This window comes from Trachurus japonicus, chromosome 7, assembly GCF_045865225.1.
Source record: "Trachurus japonicus isolate A0001 chromosome 7, Traja_1.0".
NCBI classification, from domain to species: Eukaryota; Metazoa; Chordata; class Actinopteri; order Carangiformes; family Carangidae; genus Trachurus; species Trachurus japonicus.
Genome location: NC_140913.1, coordinates 26,897,069 through 26,924,647, shown reverse-complemented (window position 1 = coordinate 26,924,647; position 27,579 = coordinate 26,897,069). Strand labels below are relative to the sequence as shown.

The following is a 27,579-nucleotide window of genomic DNA, read 5'->3' as shown; positions in this document are numbered from 1 at the left end:
AGCACTCGCCCTGCCTTAACTTATTTCACTGTTTTGTTTTTGCCTTTTGTCTTTATTCAGCTTCCTCAATCTTCCTCAATCTGTCTCTTCAACCCACACAATAATGCCATCCATCACCTTCACGACTCCTTCCAGTCTTTTGAAGTGCAGGGACAGGCACTGATGAAGAAAAGTCTCTAAAACGTGTACCTGCCAAAACAGTGAGATAAAGAGAGGCCCAAACTCTGTGTGTCTGGATTTCCCCCTATAGCTTTAACTTTCATGCACAACTGAATAAATAAACCTTTGCTTTTTGACGTCCTTGGGGGAATTTCCTCCACTGTTCAGAGCATGGTACTTCTCTTTTATTGTTTTCTTTAAGTCCATCTTTCTGACACATAATAAATGTTTTGGAGGATGATGAAAACAAGACCACTGAGATGAGATCGCCTGGAACTATTTCTCTATCATTTCCTATTTTCCATTGTTCCATTTTGTTTTGCTGTGGGTTGTAAATCAATCAGACTTTTCCTCATGTCTTTCATCCCTGTCCTCACACGCTAACTCTCTCTCACCTCTGAGGCGTGTTTGAGCTTTGTTGAAACGACACATCTGCCTAATAAAACTCAGTAGTAGTTAAATTCAGCATCAAGTCATTACTCATAAATGTCATTGTGTGTTAACAGTGTTATTTTTATATTGATGTAAAGTTCCTCAAATTAAAAATGAGACTTAGCGGTATACCCATCATCTTTATTTTTGTGGTGGAGCTCAGACCCTGAAAACCAGAAACTGTGAAACTGCTCAGATACAGAACTGCAGATGTTGCACAAACAGATGTTAGAGAGGAAAGTTGAAGCAATCACATCCTCACGTTCTTGATTCTTTGAAAGTGACTTAAATTAACCACTTTTTTAATTGCAGGTCGTCCTCTGCTTGGAAGAATAGATGGACAGAGTCTTTACAACCTATTAATCTAATTCTGCTCTGACTCTGGAGAATTGACACTTGACACATTGACACATGGCGAGAGTGTCGGACCATGTCAGGATCAGCTTTGCTCCGTCCAACCTGTGCAAACCCCCTCAGCAGATGAAGATTTCCCTGTTCCTAAAACAGCGGTTGTACAGTAGCAGTTAAATGTATAAATAAATGAAAAGATATTAATGTTTTCATGAAATCATACATTAGTAATGAGGCAAATGGTGAAACATGTTCAAACCAGGCTGTGTGAATTTTTACAAAATTCACAAAGTTTGCTGTGTGATTTTATCAGCCTGGTCTCAGTCAGTGGTTTTACAGCCTCCTCCCCTTCTCCACTAAACCCGTCATATATATTATATATTATATTATATATATATCACTGATATTTTAGATGACATTGCCTATGAATCATATTTTGGTGGCATCTAATCTTTCCTGCAGTAGATTTCAAATAATTCATCTGTTTCTTCATTTCACTGGCAGTTGAGTATTTCAGCTGTCATGTGGGGGTTTCCTGTGTGTGTGTGTGTGTGTGTGTGTGTGTGTGTGTGTGTGTGTGTGTGTGTGTGTGTGTGTGTGTGTGTGTGTGTGTATGAGAGAGAGAGAGAGAGAGAGAGAGAGAGAGAAAGAGAGCGCGATAGGGTGGAGCAGGAGGCGGGATGCGCCAATGGAAAAGACGCACCGCTCGTCTATTGGACGCAGCGCACACAAGACGCGCCCACCGAGGCTTAAAGACTTTGCTTTTTTTTTTTTTCCGGGACAGAAGACAAGAGGGTCCGAGACACCTGTCGGGAGGACTATACATCCAGCTGTTACATGTGAGGCATCTGGAGGCTGCGCGTTTGAAGCCATGGACGCTCAGTTATCGTCACTATAGGCGCTCGATCGGTGGCCGAGGAGCGTAAAGTTATTCTGCTGCTCTCTCTCCCTCCCTCTCTTTCTCTCCCTCTGTCTTTCTCTTTCTCTTTCTCTTCTTTCTCTCTTTGTGTCACTCTCTCTCTCTCTCTCTCTTCTCCTCCTCTCCAAAGCCGCATGAGTTCACCGCTGTTCCTGGGTCAGCTCGTCGGGGTTCCGTTAGAGATCATGCACCCCACCATGGAGAAAGACACAACTTACACCAAGATCTTTGTCGGCGGGCTGCCCTATCACACCAACGACGCTTCACTTCGGAAATATTTCGAGACTTTCGGGGACATCGACGAGGCGGTGGTGATCACGGACAAGCAGACGGGAAAATCCAGAGGATACGGCTTCGTAAGTTCATCAAGTGTTTTCTAGAAGGAGATAAATAAAAAAAAAAACGAGGACTTGTACACATGCAGAGTGAAAAGTGGGTTTTAATTAAACTCTTATCAGCTCCTCTGACTCAATTAGATAGTCAGAGGGTTTAAAACACACTAGATCATGTCTGCTGCAGCCTGTAATGAGTTTAAAGCGACCTTATCTGTATGGTTAATTGTATTTCTCTTTAAATCTCCTGTTCTCAATCTCAATCTCCTGCAGGATTGTGTGTGTCAGTGTGTGCTTTTGTGTAAATGTGAGTGTGTGTGTGTGTGTGTGTGTGTGTGTGTGTGTGTGTGTGTGTGTGTGTGTGTGTGTGTGTGTGTGTGTGTGTGTGTGTGTGTGTGTCTGGGCCTTGGTGGCAGCACATACTGGCACTTTGTTTCAGCAGCAGCCATGTGCAGTGTGTCTGGTGGTGGCAGTCACATGCTCCAAGCATGAGTAGCAGGTTATTTCATATAAGTGTGTCATCAATTATCTCTGCTGCCCCAAAGTACAAATGAACACACACACACACACACACACACACACACACACACATAGTAAAGGGATCACTGTGCTGCTCTGTGTGCAGCAAACAAGCACACACACAGATACACTTGAGTTGGTAATAAGCTGCTGCAGCTGTGGACAGATGTCTCTCTCTTTCTCGCTCTCTCTTTCTGCTGTGTGTGTGTGTGTGTGTGTGTGTGTGTGTGTGTGTGTGTGTGTGTGTGAAAGGGGGGGGGCTAGAGAAGGGGGAGGGGGGCTGTGGGTGAGAGAGAGAGAGAGGGGGGGGTGAGTCTTTGGTCACAGAGGTGTGACATGTCAGTTGGCTCTGCAAGATAAGAGGCTGCAGTAGTTTCATTTTGACTTCCTCCCTCACAGGCCTCCTCCTCCCCCCTCCCCCTACCCCCCTGCCCCCCTCCCCCTCCTCCTCCTCCTCCCCCCCTCTGCTTGGATGGTTTTTGGCTGTTTGTGTAAGTGTGACTGTGAGTTTGTGTGTTAAAGAGAAAGCGACAGGACAGCGAGATAAGAAGAGAGAGCGGATTAATGTGTACTGGACTGACCTCAAATTATCTCTGCTGCTTCTGCATAGTCAATCAGCTGAGGTGACCACTGTGTGTGTGTGTGTATGTGTGTGTGTGTGTGTGTGTGAGTTGTTTTCTCCTCTTTGGGATGGCGTGCTTGTTTCATCCCCCCCCCCCCCCAGGAGCAGCTTCTCCCAACACCAGCGATTTCAAACCATGCGTTCGCCTCCGTTTGCAATGAGAGTCCAGAGTCTGATGCTGTGAAATGAAAGCAAGCTCTGCAGTTTCATTTCCAATGGCCCATTTATTGTTGGAGTGGAGCTGTGTGTGCTGTCTGCAGCCTGTATGCATGTGGCAGGCAGCGCTGTGTGTGTCTGTGTGTGTCTTAACCTTCACTGCCCCCCTTCCCACTGCTTTCTGCCCACTCCTCAGTTCACTCCCTCGAGGTAGACTCCAGTATCTCATCCTCGCCAGTCCAGTCTGTGTCTGCCTCCCACATATCAGCCCACATCCAACCTCACACACAGCCGGTGCTCCACTTTACCAGTCAGTAAAACACACTGATTGCTCCCTTCATGTAGTGGTGTTGGTGTTGGGGAGGAGGAAGGGGAGAGGGAGGGGGGGGTCAGTGTCTCCTCCTGCATTCAGCTCAGAGATTGAATCATCTGAGGTGAAACAAAGGCAGCAGCTCCCCGAGGGGCCGCTCTGCTCTGCTCTGCTCTGCTCTGCTCTGCTCTGCTCTGCTCTGAGCCCGGCGCTTCATCAGGGAGTTCATGTTGGGATCATCACTCCCCTTCACTTCACTTCACTTCACACCGGATACAGAAGCTTTCACATGATGGAGGAGGAGCGATACTAATCAGAGATGCTGTGACATCCTTGTCAACAGGTGACCATGGTGGACAGAGGGGCGGCGGAGAGGGCGTGCAAAGACGCAAACCCCATCATCGACGGCAGGAAGGCCAACGTGAACCTGGCGTATCTGGGAGCGAAGCCCCGCAGCTCGCAGACGAGTAAGTGTCGATCGATCACACAGGAGGATCTATACAATAACATATATATAGGTAGTAGAGCCTGTTGGTTTCTGTGTGGTTTCTGCACATCTTTAAAAACAGGTCACACATGCATTTGTTCCACTTTGTAAGTCTAAACTATTCCCTAACACAGATATGCACTATGTTTTAGCAAACCTTTCCTCAACAGGTGTGTGAATATTGTATATTTGTTGAAGGTTTGTCTGCCGTTAAGCCTTCGTAACAGCAGGATGATGTATATTATGGATCAACTAGAAACAAACTACAGGGCCCATGTTTAAGGAAATGAAGGAACATGTCGACCCTGGCGTTCTGGTTTAAAATGAAAGTCTAAAGCACAAAGGCTTTGACTGCTTGTTCAGTAGAAACAACAGTGATCAGATGAATTCATGATGTTTTTTTTGAATTGATCTTGGATGTTTTGGATGGATGTTTGGCTCAAGAGGCAAATACCAGGATATAGTTGCAGAGAATCTCTGTTGATGGTGATAAAAAAGAGGTTAAGAACAAAATCATTTAGCCGCTACACACATAAACACACACACACACAACAGTTTTATTACACTATGCAGTAAGACTTGAACTCATGAACGCAGTTAAGCAAACCAGTGTCAAACTGCAGTTAAGTTTATGAGTCATAAAAACCTCTTGCATGCTAATGTGTGAATCATGATTATGTTTGTTCTTTGGTGAGTTCAATGTTTCACATTTAAAGCGAGAGGAAATTTTTCATCATGTTTAAAGTCAAACTTGCTTGAGCTCTCTAACGCAGGAGGAGTGAATATTTCATCCTCTGGATCGGAGTCAAAGTTTTGCTGCTGTCAAATTAATTTTAGAGTGGTTGAATAAATGGATGAAGAGAGGGAGATAGAGAGAGAAAGAGGGGAGGGGGGGGGCATCATATCCAAAATGGTGTCCTCCTGCTGCAAGTTTTCATCTCGCTGTAGTCGTGACACTGACATTCATGAACAGCAGGGACGTCATGACAAAGACGGTGTGAATCTTTCCCATGTGTGTTTTTAAGGCTGATGTTCAGAAGCTGTCTCTCACATCTGGGAAGTCCCAGCATCCCACACAGCACAGGAAGTGACACACACCAACTGTAAAATCACAATATTCCTTGCTGCCAATAAAACTAGCTGTGTTTACATGTGCATTAGTCGACGAGGTGTTTGAATTCCTCTGTTATGTGTAAACTCAACATCTTGATTTGGGAAGCCTGGATAGAAACCAGGATATTGCCACATGACATGTAAACGCTTTATCCACGTTTATGTGGCTTTTAACTTGCCAGGTGTGTTATCGGCTCAAGTTAGTCAGCTAGTGTTCATCAGAAAAAATGTGATGGTGAATTATTTAAACATGATAAACACACACTAAAACAAAACTGGGTAAATCGTATCGCTGTAACCAGTGAAGCCAAACTCAGCGTTTAAGTGTTAAAAACAGAAACTAAGTGTTGTTGCTGCATCTCAAGCCTTTTCCCACTTCACTGAAACAAATTGAAAGCTGCAGAAAATCAATAAACCGACCAATAAATGCACAAATTTGAGGTCGATGGGATAAAAACATGTAAAAACCACTGCTGTGCTCGTCACTCAGCCCCATCATACATTCATACATTCCCCCCCTTTATAAACTCCAGTTAATGTACAGTGTTCATGCTGCAGGGTTTCTTTTTTCAGTGCATCACTAGTGTGCATGCTCTGATGTCTCGGTGCACATCAGACCTTGACAGTAGCTCTCCCTCCCTCTCTCCCTCCCTCCCTCTCTGCTTTTTATTTAAGACTCACTAGCTGAAATACCGCCGAGTGCAGGTGTGATTGACAAACAGCAGCGCCAACAACAACTGACTGCGTGTCCTTATTCCTGGGCCTGCGACGCAACTCCCCGAGCGCGCAGCTTGATGGGAGATGGCAGCGCTTGGTATTTTGTTATTGTGTCTGAGGGGAGCGAGAGAATAGGAATAGGAGAGAGGACAAGAAGAGCGAGAGGGGACGGGACTGTTAAGAGCGAGGAATAACAGAGCGTCTGTCTCGTCGTCTTTGTCCTGGAAAAGAAAGAAAATGTGCATTTAGATATACGTCTGAACAAAAGAGGAGGGTTGATGAAGTCATGGCAGCACAGTGAAAGGGAGAAATAATAGAGGAGTGAATAGCTGGAGGAATGGAGACATAAAGTCAGAGGAGGAGGAAGGAAGAGGAGGAGGAGGAGAAGTTGCTCCTTTCTTACTCAGCCTCAGCTGATTCCTGGTGAACTCTGGAGGCAGCCAGGTCACAAATGTTTGTGAGGAAGAGAGTGCATCATTATTTGTGTGAGTGTTTGGAGCATGTTTGTGTGTGTGCATGTGTGTTTACGTGTGTGTGTGTGTGTGTGTGTGTGTGTGTGTGTGTGTGTGTGTGTGTGTGCCGAGGGAATAACCGTCCGCCTCTGATACCCCGGTATACGTGCTAACATCTGAGACAAACGAGCAGAGACAGAGAGGGAGAGAGAATCGGCTCTGTCCTTGTCTACTCGTCTCTTTTTGTTGTGTGTGTGTGTGTGTGTGTGTGTGTGTGTGTGTGTGTGTGTGTGTGTGTGTGTGTGTGTGTGTGTGTGTGTGTGCTGCCGATAGCTAAAATATCCCAACTCCCTCTATCACCGCTCTCTCACTCTCTCTTTCCCTTTGTCTTTGTCTGCAGGTCTCTCTGTCGGAGTTCAGCAAGTCCATCCTACGTGGGCTCAGAGGCAATATGGGTAAGATGGAGAAGAATCAATACCTCTATTTCCACCTGTCTCCCTCACCTGCCTCCTCCTCCTCCTCCTCCTCCTCCTCCTCCTCCTCTTCTTCTTCAACACAATACATTTCACTCCTCCGCCCTTGACATCTGTGAGCACTTTACTCAGGCTGTGGTGGGTAAAGTGCCACTCTGTCTCGTTGTCACACAGCACTTAATGATGCTTGTTTAAAAACTCTGCAACGATCCAAATGCACGTTCTTCATCGTTATTATTATCTGTACGTTGTGTTTTGGATTCGTCTTCTGTCGCTCCTCTGCTCCGTTTAACACATGAGGAGCTCAATTCTGATTTTCACTCACGCAAGGTTTGGACTTTATACTGTCTGCAAGTGTAACAAGCCTCAACTTCCATCCATCTCTTTTGTTTTTCCTCTCTGCACTCACACACACACACAATGCTGTTGTGGTTCATACAGAGACTGTTGCATCAACCGTCTGCCTTATCATTCATAGGGTGGTGAGATTTCACTAATACAAACCACAATGTAACATGAATTTGTCAGTTCTATACAGTAGGTGTTGTTATATATTTACATCTTTTTAAGGGGGAACTATGCAAGTCTGTCGCTTTCTCGCCGTTTCGGTCACTTGTTTTTCTCTGCAGAGCTCATCCCTACAGTTTCAGAGTGCATATTTTTTTACTGTCAGAAAAACTCAGCGCAAACCCCCATGTGCATTTGTTTCATTCGTTGCAACGTTAACAAGAGATTACAGATTACCAGGTGTGTTTGTGTCGTAGTGCTGTAAAGGGTAACACTTTATAATAAGTACACACTATTAAGCATTAGTTAAGCATTAATAAATACTGAATTATTCATTTATAACGCATTAATACTCATTATGTAGTTTAATATAGTTTAGTGCTTATCAGTGATGAGTAAAACCTGTTTTACTGTGTTTATAAATGACATACTAATATGTATTAATGTGTTGTAAATGATGAATTCAGTATTTAATGCTTAATAGTGTGTTTATTATAAAGTGTTACCCCGTAATGCAGTCCGTGTTTCTCTCGTGAGACGAGAGCTGGGACAACGGGTCAGAGGCGCTGATCTTAGTTGCAAGTTTGGTTTTTGGCCAAGAGACGTGATGTGTAAGGCAGAGAGCTTCCATTCTTGATATAACAAGTCATTTAACCATCACAATTACTCCGAAGATGTTCAGTCAAGGTAAAAAAAATCTTGCATAGTTCCTCTTTAATATCTCTCAAGCGGTGGGATTCACAGATCGTGGCCTTTCCTTAAATATATGTCAATACATCATGGCTACACTGGAGCGTCGTCGGTGAAAACCGCTGCAGGGAAGTTTAGTTGTCTTGTGCTGATAGTGAGGGTGAAGTTGTAAAAGATGAGGAAAGACTGATGCTGCATCTTTACTGCAAACCAGCAACACAGCTCTCTGTCCCACTCGAGGCAACATAACATAAACCTTAGTAAGTCTCCCAGTCAGTAACAAGACAAAGCAGTGAAGAAGCTACCATCTCTCTATGAAATATCACATAGTGCACACAGAGTTAACATGGGAAGTATAATTAAAGTATGACACGGCCTGATGCTTCATGTAGGATAGTTTATTTGTTTCTCTCATGCAGCAGATTAATCAATAAGAACGAGGAGCCTTAAAAGATATGAAGTACCTTAATTTCTCAGGTATTAATTCAGCTGGTTAGTGTCAGATTTCGTTAACTAAATCAAATTATATTAGATGAGATAAAGGATTTTGCCCAGATCACCCACTCCCATTGTACATGGAGAGCAGATTGGCAGCAGAGGCAGTGTAGCTGCTCAGAAACTCGAGCTGCTCGGAGGCTCACAGTAATCCACATGTGAAGGGCGCCTGCCTCTTCATCCCGTCTCCCTGAGTTTCAGTATGAACACAGTACGAAGCCTTAATGACTCAGTCCCCGAGTGAAGCATGGAGGGTGATTCACTCCCAGGGAGAGGGAACGACTACAGAGAGAGACTCCGCAGGTCGAAACCCAGCAGCTTCTTGTTGTATAAGCCGAGCATGTCCAGCTCTACCGACTGACTGACTGACTGCTCTTATTGTGCGTATCACTGTTGCTGAGGCGGTTTTGCAGACGAGTATATACAATATATTATCAACCAGTGTCACAGCTGCTCTGTGGGAGTTGCTGTTGATTTTGCAAGTGTCATTTTGAAATGAAATCTCTGCTATTTTGGGATAGGTGTGCCCGGCTTCTCTGAAACTCATGTTGTAACTTTTTACGGATGGGTTCTTCTGTATTTTGGAGGTATTTTAAGAAACACACACACACACACACACACACACACACACACACACACACACACACACACACACACACAAAGGGAGGGAGGGAGGTGGTGGTTTTGGAAAAAGATCCCTTCAAAACTTGACTCGCTGCAGGACAACGAGTTCTGATCCTTGCGGCTACAGGAAAGTCCATTAAAAACCTCAACTGTTCTGAGTGCTATTAATATTGCAGTCCTCAATTTCTGAATGAGTGATGGGGGAATTGAGGCTGACCCAGATGAGTCTATGAATGAGTGATGATGGGCTGATTGAAAGACTCCCACCACGGCGAGGGCGGACGTTAGAGAAGCCGAGGGAGTCGTCCACACTCTTTTTTAAATCTCCGCTCCCGGGGAGAATCACATGTAGCGTCGACACCTAGAAAGAGGCAAAAGCATCACACCTGGAACAGCAACACCAACTAACACGCCTGAAAGGCAAACACACACACACACACACACACACATTTAAGCGTTGAGATGTGTGTAACAGTTGTGTGTTTAAGCTGTCAGTGTCTACACAGGAGGGTTTTGTCTTTGTAAAGTGAATGTTTTGGGGGTTGGGGCAATACAAGACAATAGAATAAGAAAAATATTTATATAGCCCCTTGAGATGCAACATGTCATTTATGAGGGGGTCCCAGATGTACAAACATAGGTACAAATATACATTCCACAAAACAATATTACAAAACAGACAGTACAGAAAACCAAAAAAAAGACAAAAAAACAAACAGAACAAAACAAAAAAGAAAAGCAAATTACAATTAAATAAAGCAAATGAAGCCGATGCCTGCTCTTTGCCCACCCCTCCCATCCAAAACCCTGTCCTCAAATAATATGCGGAGAAAAGAGAATACATTGAACTGAATATTGTACATAGATTATTACTCAAATTAGAAACATGAACATGTTGTACTCACATACGAAAATAAAGATGACCTAAAACAATCAGATGGCGCTTTGTATTGGAAAGACCTGCAACCATTTTCTTTGTAAATTCTTACTTCAAAAAAGAAGGGGTATTGCATATGCCTAAGTGAATAAGAGGAACTAAATGGAACAAGAAACTGACTTAAACAAATAAAGTGATGCATACAATTAATCTGTTAATTGGGGAAAATGAAAATGATGAAGATAATTATAACTATTGATCTAAAGCTGAGGAAAGAAGACAATCGTTATGTTTGAAATGAGAGGAATGATTCTTCTTCAGTGTGTTGTCGAATCCTTTTGGCGCATTCACTTTCCTTTCCAACAAAAACAACAATGTTTCTCACAAACCTGCGTCAGTTTCATTGTTTTTTTATTATTATTAAGCTGCGTTGAAGGGGGGAAAAAAATCAGTTGTTGAAGAAGAAGCGATACCAACAACCGTAACCTCAGGAGATTTCAGCACAGCACAGCTGCACGAGGTGTTTTACTCCGAGTGAATGGCAGCTTCGCGTCTTTTACAACAGGAAACTCAAACTGCTGCTTCTGCTGCTGTCACCGCTGGTATTCGTCTCTCTCTCTCTCTCTCTCTCTCCACTCGCACGACGACGTAAAATGAACACACGGTAAATCAAGCTGTCTGTGGTTTGCCATTGTCATTCTGGTTGAATGTAGGAAATCACAGTCTGTAGTTTGCACCCAACAACAACAACAACAACAGCATTAAATCATGATGATAAGAGGAGAGAGAGAGAGCTGAGGTGGGAAAACCTCTTAAATCCAAAAACCTACACATTCAAACGAGGCATAAACAAACCTATAGTGTGTTAAATTGTTCTGCTTTTCAGCTTTAGTACATGCAAAGGGCACATCTGTCCAGATCAGATCACTCTGCTCCCAGGCTGGATGTGGCTTTGACATGATCAGTATGACTGCAGTCACTTTCAGACATTTCTTGGCAAGGTGAAGGAGTTCTTTTCTTTTTTTTCTTTTTTCTTTTTTTTTTTTTAAAGAAACATCTGAAAGATAAAGCTCAAGGTCTCAACAGGCCTGATAAAGATTATAAGAACCAGATGTACAGCATCAGTTTCCTCTCATGATGATACTGACACCGCTGCTCTTCCTCATTTGATCTTTATCGCTAATATGTAACGTGATGTGCTGTTAAAGATAGTCACTTGTTTTTGGTTATTCTTACTTAAAGCCCCGGTACGGAGCTTTTAACTGGATACGCAAAAGTCTCTGGTTTCTGCTGATGTGTCTCTGTTACCTACAACAGCAAATGAGCCCATCAGTGTGAAGATACGCTATTTCTAAGTACACTGCAAAAATTCAATATCTTACCAAGAATATTTGCCTTATTTCTAGTCAAAATGTAATTTCTAGTCAAAATAAATCTCATTATACTTAAAAAAAAAGACTCATCACATTTAAAAAGTAGCTTGTTTTCAGACACTTTTTACTTTTTTCAAGCAAATTTTCCCCTTTAAATAAGTAGAACAATCTGACAATGGATCAAGTTTTTCTTCCTTATCACAAGCACAAAAAACTTGCTTTCACTGGCAGATTTTTCTATTTATTTCAATTGAAAATTAGTTTGAAACAAGTGAAAGCTGTCTAAAAACAAGTAAATTTTTAGGTGATGAGTCTTATTTTAAGTGGAAAGAGATTAGTTTAGACTAAAATTGAGACATTTTGACAAGAAAGAAGACAAATATTCTTGGAAAGATTTTGAGTTTTTGCAGTGTAGTCTCCTACCTCTGGAAGGCATGGTCGGGTCGGACCACTGACGAAACGATACGAATAGATAAATTACTACGCACGCTGCAGATAGCTGCTAAAAAAAAGTTTTCAAAGTAAGTTCCGTCTTCTTTCCGACGTTTCCAAAACAAATCTACACGCTCCGGCCAGACAAACGTCTTCACGACAGTGGGAAATGCGGTCTTCATTCCGGCACATCACCACCGCTTTCGTTCACAGGGGCCGCCAAAATCGACACTAAATGAAAAGTCTGTACTGGGGCTTTAATATGTTACTCAAGTCAAATAAAAACGTCCCGTAGATAGGCTTTTATAAGATAGGAGGTTCTTTGTAATGACAGACAGAGCATATAACATCCCAAAGGTCATTTAATAAGGAAATCTGAGGTAACTGAGGAGGTGAATCAATAACATCTGCTGCTGCTGCCAGTCTACTGATCTGACAATTTAAGGAGGAAATCATAATCAAAATAATGATGGTAGAATAAAAGTTGAATGTGCTTTTGTCACATTAAACCTCGAATAAGCTCCTTATTTAGGATGAATAACACAACAACACCTCTGAAACTCTCCAGTTCTCACGTTATATCTCGTCTAAGCTGTTTGTTTTTGTAATTGTCCTTTAAAACGACGCATTGTGTGTTAATGTGGGGGTTTTATTTGCAGAACTAAATCAGCTTTGACAATTGCATCAGTGAGTGGTGAAGCTTTTCAGTCTTCCCATCTTCAGTTACAGGAAGTGAATATACATGTTTACCAAAATATGTCAGGCTGTTCCTTTAAACATAAAACTCTCCCTAAATCCATCTGTCACTCTCCGTCTTCACCGCTGCCTGTGGGGCTCCTGGGGGGGGCTTTCAGGGTCTGACGCTCACACATGGCACCGCCTTTGCACACACACACACACACACACACACACACACACACACAACAGAGTAAACAACTGCAAATAAATAAAAAGGCAAACTCAAACACAGCAGAGCTCAGTCGTCTGCTGCTCCGCCGTGTTTGCTCTAAGTTTAAAGATGACAGAGGACGAGCCGATGCCAAATGTAGCTCAGAGTTAAAGTCGGCAGAGGAAGGTCTCATATGAGGGAGGGGGGTGGGGGAGGGGGGGTGTGGGTGATGGGGGGTGGGGGCGTCTGTCGCCCATGGCTGCCTGCTGTCTGGTCTGACTTTTTTAGCGCCCAATGTGTTCGCTTGGCAGAAATGAGAGAAGTGAAATTCTTTTTTTTTTTTTAATGTTGTGGTTTGTTGGGGTTTTTTTTTATTTTAGAGAGAGAGAGAGAGAGAGAGAGAGAGAAAAAAAGTCGAGGGAGGGGATGGATGTGTGGTGAGAGGAGCAGGGTGGTGGCAGCAGGGGTAGTAGCACTTCCTGTTGAGACAGAGGAGGAGAGGGGGGGGGGGGGGTTGGGTGTTGGGTGAGGTGTGGTGAGGTGGGGGAGACACAGACTAACAGCACACCTGTGGCCTCGTGGAGTTTTCAGCGGTGGACACACACACACACATTTTGTTTTTGTCTGCGAGATGCATTTATGGTCTCGGCGCCATTATGTCGACTCCTACGCTACACTCAAATCCCCCTCCACCCCCCGACTGTTATGTTTTCTCTCTCTACATTATGTCTCTTGTTGTTTCTCTGTCTGTCCTCCTGAATTACAGCTCTGGAAAAAAATAAAGAGATCACTCTAAAATCTACTTCTCTACATGTATGGCAGCCATTGATTCCAGTGTCTATTGAACTCCAGATTATAGATAATAGATTACAAATAAATAAATAAAAAACACTGCTGCGATTAAAAATTGGGATTATTCCACCAATGTTGATTTCTAAACTCTTCCTAAGTTTAAAAGTAGTGTTGTGTTGTTTTTAAATGAATATGAACTTGTTTTCTTTGCATTATACAGTACAAGGTCTGAAAACGCCAGAATTTTTTTTTGTTATTTTGACCTGTTGCCATTTTCTGCAAATAAATAAATGCTCTAAATGACAATGTTTTTTATTTCCAATTTGGGAGAAATTTTGTAGGTAGGTTATAGAATGAAACAAAAGTGTTCATTTTACTCAAACACATAGCTATGAATAGTAAAACCAGAGGAACTGATCATTTTGAAGTGGTCTCTGAAGTGGTTTTTTCCAGAGCTGTATATTTCTCTTTCCTCCTCCTCCCTCTGTCTCAGCCTGTAGTCATTCCTCTCTGTCTGTCTGTCTGTCTGTCTGTCTGTCTGTCTGTCTGTCTGTCTGTCTGTCTGTCTGTCTGTCTGTCTGTCTGTCTGTCTCTCTGTCTGTCTGTCGGGGGGGTGCAGGTAGATGGCCAACCCTCAGGTGTATATTTCTCTTACCCAGGGACCCAATTAGGAGAGGCGCTTCTGTCGCATGAAAAGCCTCATTTGAAACAAAAAGGATAAACCAAAAAAAGAAAAGAAAAGAAGATCATGTTGTTCATAACCCATTTTGCTCATTTGTCTGTTAAAAGATGACACACATTTTGATCTGCAGTCTTTTTTTTACTATCCTCAGCTCCTGCTTTCCCCCCCCCCGCTGCTCACTGAGCTTTATGGAGCTGTAAACAGACACTGACAAGAACATACATTAAAAAAAAATATATACAAATGACTGAACATTTCAGATTAACTCGGTGGCTGCAGGCGCCTCCTCATCACCATCATCACACCAACAATGTTTCATCTGCCAGGAATGTGACAGGGAGAAAAGGAAGAAAAGAAGCAGGGACACTCAGTGTTTTACTGTAACACTCAATGTTAAACAAACAGCTGCTGAGTCACAACTGGATAAACGTTCATCAAGAGCCAAGATTTGAAGCACATGATGTGTTTTTATCACATGCACGATCATAGCCGGACACTGACACAGAGCCGTTTCTCAATCTAATGGGTCAAAGGTTTGTGGTTTCTCTCAGTTTTAACTGATCGATGGAAATCTCGCTCTAATCAGAAGAAAAATAGCCAATACAGTGCATTCAAAAGGTCTTTTAACATTTTATTTTGTTGCATCCTTATATATACACAATCCTTATGGTAACACTTTATTTGACACCTATCTCTCATAAATGATCATAATGCTTTATAGCAATAATCATAACACACAATAAAGCATTGTATCATGATTTATAAGGTCAGGTATTATAATACGTTATAATTGTTAGTAACTCCCTGACAAATATGCCCACATTGGTAATGCATTATAGTTATAATGTGTTATAATTGGCATATAAACATGTTTAACTCTCATTATAAACACTCATGAATTATCACAAGGCTTTATAACAATAAGCATAACACATTATAAAGCATTTTAATGGCTTATAAGGTCAAGTATTATAATAGAGTTATAATGCTCTATGATGTGTTATGCTTATTGTTATAAAGTCTTATGATAATTTATGAGTGTTTATAATAATAGTTATACACGTTTATAAGCCAATTATAACACATTATAACTATATTTATAATGTATTATTGATGTGGGCATTGTCAGCGAGTTACTAACAATTATAACATATTATAATACCTGACCTTATAAGTCATGATAAAATGCTTTATAGTGTGTTATGATTATTGTTATAAAGCATTATGATATATAATTATATTTTTTATATTATAATTATCATTATAAATTATATAATGTGTTATAGAGATAAGGCGTCAAATAAAGTGTTACCTTCATAATAATCTGACTTTTACATATTTGTTTCCACTCATTCAATGGCAACAAACAAACAAAAAGTGAAAAAAGTGAAGGACCTTTTATTAACGCAGTCATTTTCAAACATACAATCAGAGACATGTTGACTGACATGAAAGTAAACTTATCGCAGCCTCATTTGCCTTAATCAAGTGAAAGTGCAGCTCTTGCTTGCTGATATGAGAGCTGAGTGACTGTCCAGCGCTGATGTTGGCCTTTCTATCACTCACCCTCCCTCCAGCTGTGTGTGTGTGTGTGTGTGTGTGTGTTCGTGGAGAGAGGACGGAGGGTCATCCGTGTGCGTGTCCATGAGTGTGTGTTTGTATCTTTGACTGACTCACCCTCGTCACATCCCTCATCCGAACTATTAAAAGCGTGGCTGTCCTAAGGCATGAAGGATATGATGGCTGATCCTTCACCTCTCAGCATCTCTCCTCCCTTCTCTCGCTCCGTCCTCCTACTCCTCCTCCTGACCTCGACCCTCACACACACACACACACACACACAAGAAAACTTTTTTTTTATTATTATTCTTACTCAGTACATCCTCTGTCTTTTATCCTGCTGGAGGAAGCTGGCTGTGAGGGAGTAAACCCTGCCGGGAGGGGAGGGGAGGGGAGTCAGTGGAGGTTATTCTGCTCTCATGGGTCTGTTAGTGAGCGTACGCTGATGCAGCTGCGCCAATTAGCCTTGCCATGTCTGAACCCCCCACTCTCCCTCTCTCCCTCTCTCTTTCTCTTTCTCTCTCTCACACACACACACACACACTTACACACACACTTATCCATATCCTCCTCTAAGCCGCTTAACAGACGACACAGAACCTGTTAACTGAGTGTGTGTATTATACTTGTTTCACTCAGGCTCGCTTTGCACTTCTGCAGAGAGCTTTGTAATTTATGTCTGAGTGTTTGCCTCTGTGTGTGTGTGTGTGTGTATACTGTATGTCTAAATGTGTTTTTGACAGCCAGTGATGATGCCAGCTAGGCACGGGGAGGAGAGAGGGGAGGCGAGGCGCAGCGCAGCTCCCTCTCGTACGATGCCACTGTCACATTGGATCAGTCAGGCCGGTGCAGGCAGGCAGGCAGGCAGCAGCACACAGCCGTGGGAATGACACTGCACTTCTGCTCTGGGAGAGCCTAACAGGGAGCAAAGGAGAGATGGGATATGGAGGACTAAAGAGAGAGAGAGGGGAAAGAGGGAGGGGGGGTGTGTCACAAGCTTCAGTTTTGTTTTGACTTTATGTTGTTGTATGTCATCAGTCTGCAGATTTTTATCTCTACCGGGGGTTAGCCCGTTGCCTTCTCAGCTGAGTCAAGACTGATTTTCTCAATCAGCTTCTTACTGTGAATGACGGAGACGTGTCGTGTCGTATGTGAGCTAGTTTTCTTCTGCCACAGTTTGATATGTTTTTTGTTTTTTGACCAAACGAGAGATTCATGCATTTTAGTTTCTATCAGTTTGAAGTTTAGGACGAGGCGCGTGTAAGAAAAGCAACAGGTTCTCCAACCTAAACAACTAAAGAGGTTATTTAGGTTTAGGCAGTTTGGTTAAAGCAGAAGTAAGCGATATTTTTGTGTTAATATAAGTCTTAAATAGTTATATCTTCCGACAGCAATCACTTAGAGTGTTTGGTCTGAAACACGGGTCTGTCAGTCACTCTGCTCTGCTCTGAGCCGAGGAGAAAACTTTTCTTGTATCCTACAAGTTTTATCCAATGAGGAGAGAGAACGGCATGCAGGGCTGTGTGTGCAGCCAAGGGATGCGCCTGAATGTGGTGACGTAGGGACGAGGACCAATAGATCCATGACGAGGGCGGGGGCTGCTAACTCCGTCGGCTGACAAGACGTTATGGTGCGTTCAAGGCAGCCCGTAACACATGTTTTTCCGACCTGTGAAGTCGTACCAGTTCGATCTGGTACGAGTTCACGGGTCGGAAGTTACGAGTGGCTGTTATAGTGACTTTCACAGGCAACAGGTCGGAAAAACACGAGTGGGTTGCCTGGAACGCTACAAAGTCGTAAGTTGTGACTTGAAGCTGTAATTTACGGTTTCAAAAGCCTGCCTGGAACGCAGCATTAGCCAAAACGACCGGATCGCTTACTTCTGCTTTAACGAACACAACTTTATCGTGCCTGCATGAATACGACTTGTAAGAATCAAACCTCATGTTCCTGCATGAGTGTCCTGAGTCTGGTTGAGCCGTCCATCCACCTCCTGGTGAGGATGTTAGCTCTCTATGTTAGCTCTCTATACATCACTGCATTTCTCCCTCCTGTCGTACATAATGTGGCCACGAGATGTCACCTAAAAAAACAAATGGGTAAAAAAAAAAAAAGTGGCTGAACAAAACAAATCATCAATGGGCTTGTTTTGATATAATTCTGTGCAGATTGGTGAAGTAACTGAGGCTACAGTCACACCTCCAGATGTTTTAAGCTGCTGAATATGAAAACATTTGGAAATTCAATTTTTGTTTGAAAGGTCAGGGTGTGGGCAGAAACTGAAACCTTTGGAAAAAAATAACTCAAAAATCCACATTTTCTTCCTGTTTGCGCTTTTCAAATCAATTAAGTCCCGACCTCCTTATCATATTCTTCAAGACCCAACAATTTCCGACAACAGCTGGCGACACAACTGAGGAAACACCTCATAAAGAGGCAGAAACCTCCAGCAGAACTGGACTGGACTGTTTGAGCTGGTAGAGATAAAGAAAGACAGAAACAAAGTCAAACAAAACAGTCAGTTATAATCATTTTATAAGTATTTGAGACTTGGTGGTTCCCTTTTTGCGGTGGTACTCAAAGTTGGGTCTGGGGACCGAGGGGGTTCAAGGCCGTCCCCCAACATTTTCTTGAAATTTTACCACTTTTTCCCAGAAATATAATTGTTTTTCTCCAGATATATCTCAAAAATGTTTCCAAAATTTCACGCCATTGGTCCTAATTTGAACGTACATTGACCAAGAAAGTAACATTATTCAGTCTCAGAACAAATATTTGTGTATTTTTGAGTCCGTGGTCCAATTTGTATCAGTTTAGGGGTCCTTGACATAAAAGTTTCAGAACCACTGCTCTATTGCACACAGCAGAAATAAGTTTAAAGAAGGTCAAATAAGTTTAAACTGTATTCACTTACAATGGCAGGCGTACTATAGCCTACATGCTGGTGTGTGTGTGTGTATGTGTGTTGTGTACACAGCAGCAGTGGGTGTGTACAGGCCCAGACTTAGTGTTTGTTGTGTAATCACACCTGATCTCGGCCCCCCACTCTGTTTAGGGCTAAACAGCAGCAGCCACCGCCGCTTGTCGCTGCTCTGCTCAGGTCAGGCTAATGGCTTTCACTGTTCGGCCCCCATCACGAGAGCGTAACTGTTAAATACTGTCATGTTCTGTTGTTTTTACTTAAGCAGCAGCAGCAGCAGCAGCAGCAGCAGCAACGTAACCTAGTTCCTCTGATATGATCACTGTTGCTGTTGCCAGATGTAACGGAGGCGGTTGCAGGTTAAGTGAGCAGCCTGAGGCAAGGGCATGAGTGGATACAGGAGGACAGAGGAGCGCTTTTTCCCCTCATTACTGCTCACAGAACCAAAGAGCTCATACGTTACATCTGTTGTGTCAGCTTCAGTGTGTGTGTGTGTGTGTGTGAGAGAGAGAGTGGGCTCAGCCGTTGTATTCAGAGATCACAATTTTTACTTAGAAAAATACAACTGATTGTGATCAAAATCAATTCCTATCGAGCTTTTTACTTTTCCTGTATCGATTTTCCATTTGGAACAAAGTGTTTCTTTTTGAAAATTTCTCAGGCAGTGTGCTAATTAAACTTAAACACAAGGGAGGAGGAGGTCTATTTAAAGGCAACACTGCTGCTAATTGCTCTTAAAGGAAAACTCTGGTTTTTGATATGTGTGGATAAGGGAACGGCTCACGTATGAAACTGTTTGTGGTAAATGATGTTTAACGTGCAACACGTGTGTGTCTCTGGTTACAGTCGTTGCTTGAATGACACAGAATAATCAGGGCAGATCTCACACACACACACACACACATCAGATTTCTCTGACATTGCCACTGGATATTCAGACGTGGGGATGAATGAGGTCAGGCCTGTGTGTGTGTGTGCGTGTGCGTGTGTGTGTTTCCTCCAGTATCAAACACTTCTCTTACTCTTGGGTCTAAAAATATCAGCCACATCTGTAATGTTTTGCATTTATGATTATTGTCTTTTATTGATGGCAGAAATACATTTACTTGTTTTTATAGTATTTTGTCAGATCAACATTACATTTTTTTTTAAACAATATCTTTATTGGATTTTCATTTTTTAAAAAGGGCATACAAGAACAAATAATTGTTCATTTTGAGAACCAGTGCTGAAAAATCATTGGGCATTTGATTTAAAAAAACAAAACATATAAAACTTACACTAAAATGCTAGTTGCAGCATGTAGTAGATTATGTGATCAACATAAAAAGAGGGCAAAAATACCAAACATTTGACTTTCTCAAACATTGAAGTTTTTCCTCATCTTAAATCATAGTAAGTTGAATATCTTTGCGTTTTGGACTGTGCACGACAACAACTTGTTCTAACTGTGAGCATTTTTAATTTTGCTGCATGGGCACTGGTGTTTTCCAGACTAACAATTACTTGAAAAAATAATTGGCAGATTAATCAGTAATTAAAATAAATGTCAAATGTTCTTTTTTTTAATTGGTTAATTTTCTTTTTGCCCTAACCCTCCTCTCTTCTCCTCCTCTCCTCTCCTCTCTCTGTGTGTGTGCGTGCAGGCTCGCCCAGCAGTACGTCTACCCACAGGCGTTCCTCCAGCCCAGTCTGGTCCTCCAGTCCCAGCTCAGCCCTGCAGCAGCAGCAGCAGCGGCGCTCGCCTCCCCTTACCTGGACTACAGCTCTGCCTACAGCCACTACACCCCCACGGGGCTGGAGCAGTACCCCTACACCCCCTCACCGTCGCCCTCTGCTGGCTACCTCAGCTACAGCTTCTCCCCCGGGACGCCGGCGCCGGCTCTCACCGCGTCCCCGACCCCTCCGGCCGCTGCCATGCACCCTAACCCTCTGGCCGCGCTCACCGCCGTGTCCGCCGCCCCACAGGCCTTCCTCCACTACCCGCTGCACCAGCCTGACCGCATGCAGTGAGCCGAGCTGGAGCCGAGCTGGAGCCGATGGAGCGACGACTCAGTAGGAGGAGAGAGGCATCATCAGGATGAGACTGGATCACCAGGAAGAGGGTGTGATTTAATAAAAACAAAAAAAAGGGCTTTTTAGAAACCACTCTCATTCCTGATTTTTTATATATATATTATTGTTGTAATAAATGTTTTATTGCTATTGTCATCAGCATAAGATCTGAATGTTTTTCATAAAAGGACAGAAGTCAGGGACTATAGAAAGAGACGACTGGTAATCCACTGGACTTTTTTGTCTCTTACCGTTGACCCTCATTGCAGAGGTTGGAGGCAGTCCGACTGCTGGCGAACGCATCGGCAGAGACTATGAAAAATATGTCTGTTTGACATGATGCTGCAGCTGCAGTTTCTCCAAAGGTACTGAGCTGAATGCTGGACATTAGCCAAGCTGGGAGCCTGTTCCTCTTTCAGAAACACAGGTCCAATTACCTCCTCGTCAAGGTTACGTTTCTGTCTATGGCCTTAGAGATATCTCTCTCTCTCTCTCTTTCTCTCTCTCTCTCTCTCTCTGTACCTGGTTCAGTTTGTCATTTTTATTAGTCTCTCATCTCAAATGAACAAAATGGTTACTGTACTCCCTTTTGTTCAACTGCTGACAAGTTATTATAATGGTGATAATCACAGTTTAACAGAATATGCAATTACGATGATGAAACGAGCACGAATAAGGTCGACAACACTGGTATATTGTTTTCATAATGCTACTGAGAGAGACTTTGTTAACACTTACAACATAATAGTCATCACATGACATCCCTGCAGTCGCTTATTAGGATATTTTGTGACCTGTAACTTTTGGGGCAAAAGGAGCCTGGACCTGGTTTTTATGATACTTAAATTACATAGCTGTGTCGATACATATCAAGTACAATATGTCTGGATGTAGGTGTCGAGAAGTATATGTTGCTGCTGAATGTGTGTGAGTGTATTTGGTATCTGTTTGTATGTGTGTGTGTGTGTGTGTGTGTGTGTGTGTGTGTGTGTGTGTGTGTGTGAGTGTGACAGAGAAACACAAGTGATGCAGTATACACCAGTGAGGACCAAGCTCCTTTTTTTTTTTCTCCAGCCCATTGTACTGGTCAGAGTTGTTTCTTTGTTTTGTTTTTTGTCCTGCTGCAGAGCACAGACAGACGCTTTAGAGATAGTACTGGAGTCTCTCAGTGCTTAGTAGTCATAAACCAAGCCATACATCACATTTAAAACAAATATGCAAAATAAAAGGAATATTTCTAAAAAAAAAAAAAAAAAAAAAAAGTGAGTGAGTGTTGTTAAATTTCAGTTATTGTGGTTACTATCTGCAGGTTTAATGAAGTGCTTTATATATCTATGTATGTATTTAAACTGCAGCTGAATGAGCCTGGAGAGGCACATATGAGTCAGGTAAGTTACATATATTTATGCATATTTGTATTCTGTCACCTGTTTACCCTATAGTTCGTATGCTAAACCCTAACCAACATATGTTTACTTTATTTCATCTTTTCAAATGTTTTTTTATTCTTATGTTGTCCATCATAGACTGTCATTTGTCTCTAATTGTGTCCAGTTGGACAAGTTTCCTTCCCACATGTGTGTAATGAAATTTAAAGGATTAGTCTGGTGATATTCTATGCTTCTGTTATTCTCTACAAATCCTATGAAAATACCAAAATTATCATATATTATTCTGTTACTCATTACTTTGGCTTCACCTCCTCTCACCCCCCACGTTTAAGCTCATTCATTCTTCTCTCTTATAGTAGCAGTAAAAGGGAACATAAAATGGCTAAATAATGGTGTAAAATTGGGTACTGTAGTTTTTAGAATTGAGTATTTATTGTATTTGTTGGTAGTGTTTTCAGCTTGTCAAAATAAATTACAATGCCCAGGCTCATGGTGATGAAGAGACATGTCAGGATGTGGCTTATTGATGTGTGGTATTTGTAGTTTGTATCCCACAGGTTTAAATCTTTGTGTTTGTGGATTTGGCAAAACAGAAAGCTCTTTTCTTTCTTTTTTTTTTACCATCTAGATTGATTAATTATTTGTTTTGGTGTTTTTATAGGATTTGTTCATGGTCAGTAAAACATAGAATATCACCAGACTCGTCCTTTGACTCTGGACCTTTGTTTGGTTCAAACCTCTGGAGGTGGAGTTACTCTGTGTAGTTTATCAGCTGTGATGGACAACAGAAGACAGTGGAAGATAAACTTGTGTGTTTCTTATCAGACACCACCAATAGTCCTGTGGTGGGGTGTGTGTGACCCAAACAGCCCCTCCCTTGATTCTCCATCTCTCTCCACATACCTCAGAATAATGTGATCTAGGACTAAGGTTCAATTAATCCTAATTTTAGACGCGAGAGTCTGTCATGTCATGTGCTCTTTTCGCCATCTGCTGGCCAAAAGTGTTCACACACATCCACAAACCCAACACAGTGAAAAGGTTAAAAGAAAGACAGACCCAGAAAAAAGAAAACACCCAGACCTTATATCAACTTTTTATGTTTATTATCATTGAAATTTTATTGAAACGCCTTGTGCTCCCACTAAGGATCAAATAATAAAAGGAGACTCAATGTAAAGCTTGCACAGCCGATCTGCAGTGAACAGACCTACTATCAAAGCCTGGGATACAACATTTCCTTTGGATTGCGCTGGTTCAGAACAAAAAAGCAGATGGTTTATGTAAAAATGAATATCATAGCAAATACCACAGTGAAGGGGAGGAGAAATGATCGTGTCTTAAAAATTGATGACAAAATGAACACAGTTAATGGTACGAAACAGGAGAGCGGTAATGAAAATAAAACGAAATAAAAAGTACTGTATCTGCAATCTTGATCACGCACATACACACATATACACACACACTCAACTTGCAAACACACTCATACATACGGGCAGGCACACGCACATGCACGCGCTCACTCTCACGCACACACTTGCACACACTTGCACACACACACACACACACACACACACACACACACACACACACACATGTGCTGCAGAGGTATCCACACACACAAACACAAACCCACAGATAAAATGTAGTGATTGAAAATAGTGAAACCCTGGTAAAATCTAATGGTATCATACATCCACGTCTTGTGTCTGAAGTGCAGAAAACAAAATGAACCTAAAAAAAAAAAAAAAAAAAAACTAAAATTGAGATAAATTCAGATGAATAATGAAAAGCATGCCCATCTTCACTGGTCTAACCCAACTTGAAACGACCACAAACCCAGAGTGTTGCCCTCTTTACCCTATACCCAAACCCCAATCCCCACCCCTCTACTCCCCCCTCACTTGCCCCATGCCCTCTTTACCCTTATACCCACATCCCCGTCTCACCCTCATCCTGCTCTCTTTTTTTTTTAAAGGTCTCCCCCACCTCTCCCTCCCCACTCCCTCCACTCCCTCCCCCGACTCTTTCCAAACCCTCTGAGCTGGATTTCAGAGCTGCTTGTGTTGTCACAGATGATGATGGTGATGATGATGAAGAAGGTCTGGCTGGGAGGAGGAGGAGGAGGAGGAGGAAGGAAGGAAGGAAGGAAGGAAGGAAGCAGGCGAGCGGGGGGAGGAGAGAGGAGAGGTGGGGGTGAGGCGGCCGCTGGTTCAGGTTCTGGTGACCACTTATCAAAAAAAAAAACACAATGTCCAGTTCAGAATACAGAGTGAGTGAGGACTCGGGGGTAAGAGGAGTCTTGTTGTGTGCTGAGGTTGAAGGTTGCGAACCTGTAAGTGTGTGTGCTTGTGTGTGTGTATATATATATATGTGTGTGTGTGTGTGTGTGTGTGTATGTGCACTGCAAAAACTCAAAATCTTTCCAAGAATATTTGTCCTTTTTCTGGTCAAAATGTCTCATTTCTAGTCAAAACTAATCTCTTTCCACTTAAAATAAGACTCATCAACTAAAAATTAACTTGTCTTTAGATCATTTTCACTTGAAATAAGTAGAATAATCTGCTCCACTATCAGATCAGATTTTTCTACTTATTTCAAGTGAAAATATGCTTTACAGAAGTAAAAACTGTCTAAAAAAACAAGCTACTTTTTATGTGATGTTTCTTATTTTAAGTATAATGAGATTTGTTTTGACTAGAAATGACATTTTGACTATAGAAATAAGACAAATATTCTTGGTAAAAGATATTTGAGTTTTTGCAGTGTGTGTGTCGTTTTCTTTTTTTTACAGTGGCACTGGGAGAATCATATTACGTGTTAGTCTAGATGTGAGTATTTGGGTTAGTCTTGTGCGATGGTGTGTGAAGACATGGGTGGCGGTGGCGGTGGCGGTGGTGGTGGTGGTGGTGGTGGGGGGGGGCAGTGGAGGTGGGGTTGGCGTAGCTCAGGGCCTTTGTCCCTCATCCCTCAGCCCCCAGTTGTTGGTAGATGAAGCGGGGGGCGGCAAGGGGGCAGGTTTATAGGGCTTGCGTCTTGAGCTCGATGGGCTCGCCGCGGGTGTCCTGCTGGGTCTCGCTCTCTGGGGGCCGGCTGCCCTTCAGTGTGGCCAGGCGCTCGGACAGACCCCTCATGCGTGGGAACAGCATGAAGTCGTACAGCAGGGCGCCCATGGCTCCTCCGATCATAGGCCCGACCCAGTACACCTGTCAGCCACAAACACCGGTGTTAACATTTTGGTTGCACACACACATGAGGAAGGGGTCAGTCCTGCTGTGTGTGTGTGTGTGTGTGTGTGTGTGTGTGTGTGTGTGTGTGTGTGTGTGTGTGTCAGATCTTACCCAGTGGTTGATGAAGTTCCTGAAGAGCACAGCAGGGGCAAAGGACCTGGCGGGGTTCATTCCAGCACCGGTGTAGTACATCTAATTAAAAAAAAAACACACAAAGCACTTGTTACTGTATTGAATATTTGCATTTATCTGTGTTGTGTTGTGTTGCATGTGTCTGTTGTTGATTTGTCATTGTTTTTTTTTTTCCACCCCAGAGTGTCTCACCCCCATGAGATGTCCAATGGTGACAGAGAATCCGATGGACAGGGCAGCAGATCCCAGGCGTCCGTTTCTCCTCTCGTCGGTCACAGCGAAGATGCAAACCACAAGCTGCATGGTGAGGAAAACCTCCACAGTGGTGGCCATTCCCAGGCTGATGCCAGGCTGCAGCTGGAGATGGGAAAAAAATATTTAGAAATAATTAAAATAACTATAAAAACTATAAAAACACAATTTTTTTGTTTTTTCAGTTGCCTATTTGGCCTCATAAAACTCACAGATTATTTAACCTGAACTGATAGCACTGGGAGAAAATCTTCTTTTACCAAATTCAAAATATTCCTATAGGCCTAAATAAATTCCTTTTCACCCCATTGACTTCCACTTCTTGTTTTATGAAGCATCCACATCCCTTACCGTGTTCATTGCCATGTTGCCTCTCATGTTACCAGGTGTGACTCCGTACAGCACAGCGGCTCCAGCTACAGCACCCAGGCATTGGGCGGCCATGTAGAAAACGGCGCGGAAAAGAGACATCTGTGAGCCAACAAGGTAGGCGAAGGTGACGGCAGGGTTGATGTGGCCGCCGCTGATGTGGCCAATGGACTGGATGAGGGTGGCAGCTGCCAGGCCGAAGCACAGGGCCACATGAAGGACATGGTGAGGCCCGGTGGTCCAGCGCAGGGCAGCGCCCATGCCGAAAAAGACAAAGAACATGGTCCCAAAGAACTCTGCGAAGACCGCCCGCCAAAAATTCATGGACCGGAACTCCCACATGGTGACTGTTCGCTTGAGGCTCTCCACCAGATGAAGAAAGTTTAAGAAAAATCAATCAGGATAAGTCTAGAAAAGGCAAATGTGAACCTTTTCAGTCCTCTTCAAATGCCAAAAATAACAAAAAAAAAATGGATCTCCTCGTTGCGGTCAGCTAACTCGGCCGACCAAAACCACTCAGAGACTCGGTTCAGAGACAAAACAGGATTTCAGAACGTCAACAGACGAAATCCACTCAACGGGGTGAACTGGGTTGTCAAAGTCAACTCAGCTGCGTTCGCTTGCCACCTCTGTCCACCTGTCGCAAAGACATAGGTGTGAGGTGATGTGGGAGTGTGGGTGGAGATCTCAGGTGGGATGAGTTGTCAAGAGGAGGTGGGCATCAACACTACAGGGGTATTTCTAAAGTAGAGAAGGGGATAGACAGAGTGTCCGGTGGACCTTTTAGCCTCTCTGACGGAGGGGAGAGGGCCAGACAGGGGCTTTATAATACCCCCCCAGGGGCCCCAGGTGACGCCATAATCCCCTCGTAGGGCCAAGGGCGGGGGGCGGGAGTGCGGGACATCCTAAATCAAACAAACTTAACCCCTCTGTCGCCCCCCTACAACAAACTGAGGCCAAAAGAGGCAGTTTATCTAAGAGGAGAAACGGAAAAAGGCAAGAAAGAGTGAACATGCATGAAAGACGTGTGATGGGAGGGAAAGAGAAAGGGACCACGGGAGTGACTGTGTGTTACACTGAGGGCGAGTGGGGGACTGGGGTGGTGGAGGTGGGGGTGGGGGGTGCGGGTGGCGGCGGGGGGGAGGTAGCCACAGAGACGAGCAGCTGCAGCTGAGAGGAGAGAGGTTTCTTTGGGGCATATGTAATCTGTTGACATATCATAACTGTCATAATCAGGGGACACAAATGCTGATGGACAAGGTCA

The 27,579-nt window shown here is 43.1% G+C and overlaps 2 protein-coding genes across 2 annotated transcripts; one reads left to right on the top strand and one right to left on the bottom strand.

Annotated features, from left to right (window-relative positions):
* Positions 1 to 1,727: 1,727 nt before the first annotated feature.
* Positions 1,728 to 22,214, top strand: rbm38 (RNA binding motif protein 38). The gene is made up of 5 exons (XM_085782570.1): positions 1,728 to 1,781; positions 1,992 to 2,217; positions 4,144 to 4,267; positions 6,970 to 7,024; positions 20,530 to 22,214. Exons 2-5 carry the CDS (start codon positions 1,996 to 1,998, stop codon positions 20,894 to 20,896), a joined length of 768 nt encoding a protein of 255 aa, XP_085638696.1. The 5' UTR covers positions 1,728 to 1,781; positions 1,992 to 1,995; the 3' UTR covers positions 20,897 to 22,214.
* A 2,879-nt stretch (positions 22,215 to 25,093) lies between these two features.
* Positions 25,094 to 26,657, bottom strand: mipb (major intrinsic protein of lens fiber b). Its single transcript, XM_085782569.1, has 4 exons — positions 26,298 to 26,657; positions 25,887 to 26,051; positions 25,674 to 25,754; positions 25,094 to 25,538 (listed from the first exon to the last, which is right to left on the bottom strand). Exons 1-4 carry the CDS (start codon positions 26,655 to 26,657, stop codon positions 25,353 to 25,355), a joined length of 792 nt encoding a protein of 263 aa, XP_085638695.1. The 3' UTR covers positions 25,094 to 25,352.
* Positions 26,658 to 27,579: the final 922 nt, after the last annotated feature.

Bases quoted from the DNA above. Each gene is read 5' to 3' on its own strand.
- rbm38 (XM_085782570.1), top strand. From the start codon at position 1,996: ATGAGTTCACCGCTGTTCCTGGGTCAGCTCGTCGGGGTTCCGTTAGAG. The intron at 4,268-6,969 runs GTAAGTGTCGAT...CTTTGTCTGCAG, and splicing joins GCCCCGCAGCTCGCAGACGA to GTCTCTCTGTCGGAGTTCAG. The intron at 7,025-20,529 runs GTAAGATGGAGA...GTGTGCGTGCAG, and splicing joins TGGGCTCAGAGGCAATATGG to GCTCGCCCAGCAGTACGTCT.
- mipb (XM_085782569.1), bottom strand. From the start codon at position 26,657: ATGTGGGAGTTCCGGTCCATGAATTTTTGGCGGGCGGTCTTCGCAGAG. The intron at 26,052-26,297 runs GTAAGGGATGTG...TCCCATCTCCAG, and splicing joins GCAACATGGCAATGAACACG to CTGCAGCCTGGCATCAGCCT. The intron at 25,539-25,673 runs GTAAGATCTGAC...TGTGGCTGACAG, and splicing joins GGAACTTCATCAACCACTGG to GTGTACTGGGTCGGGCCTAT.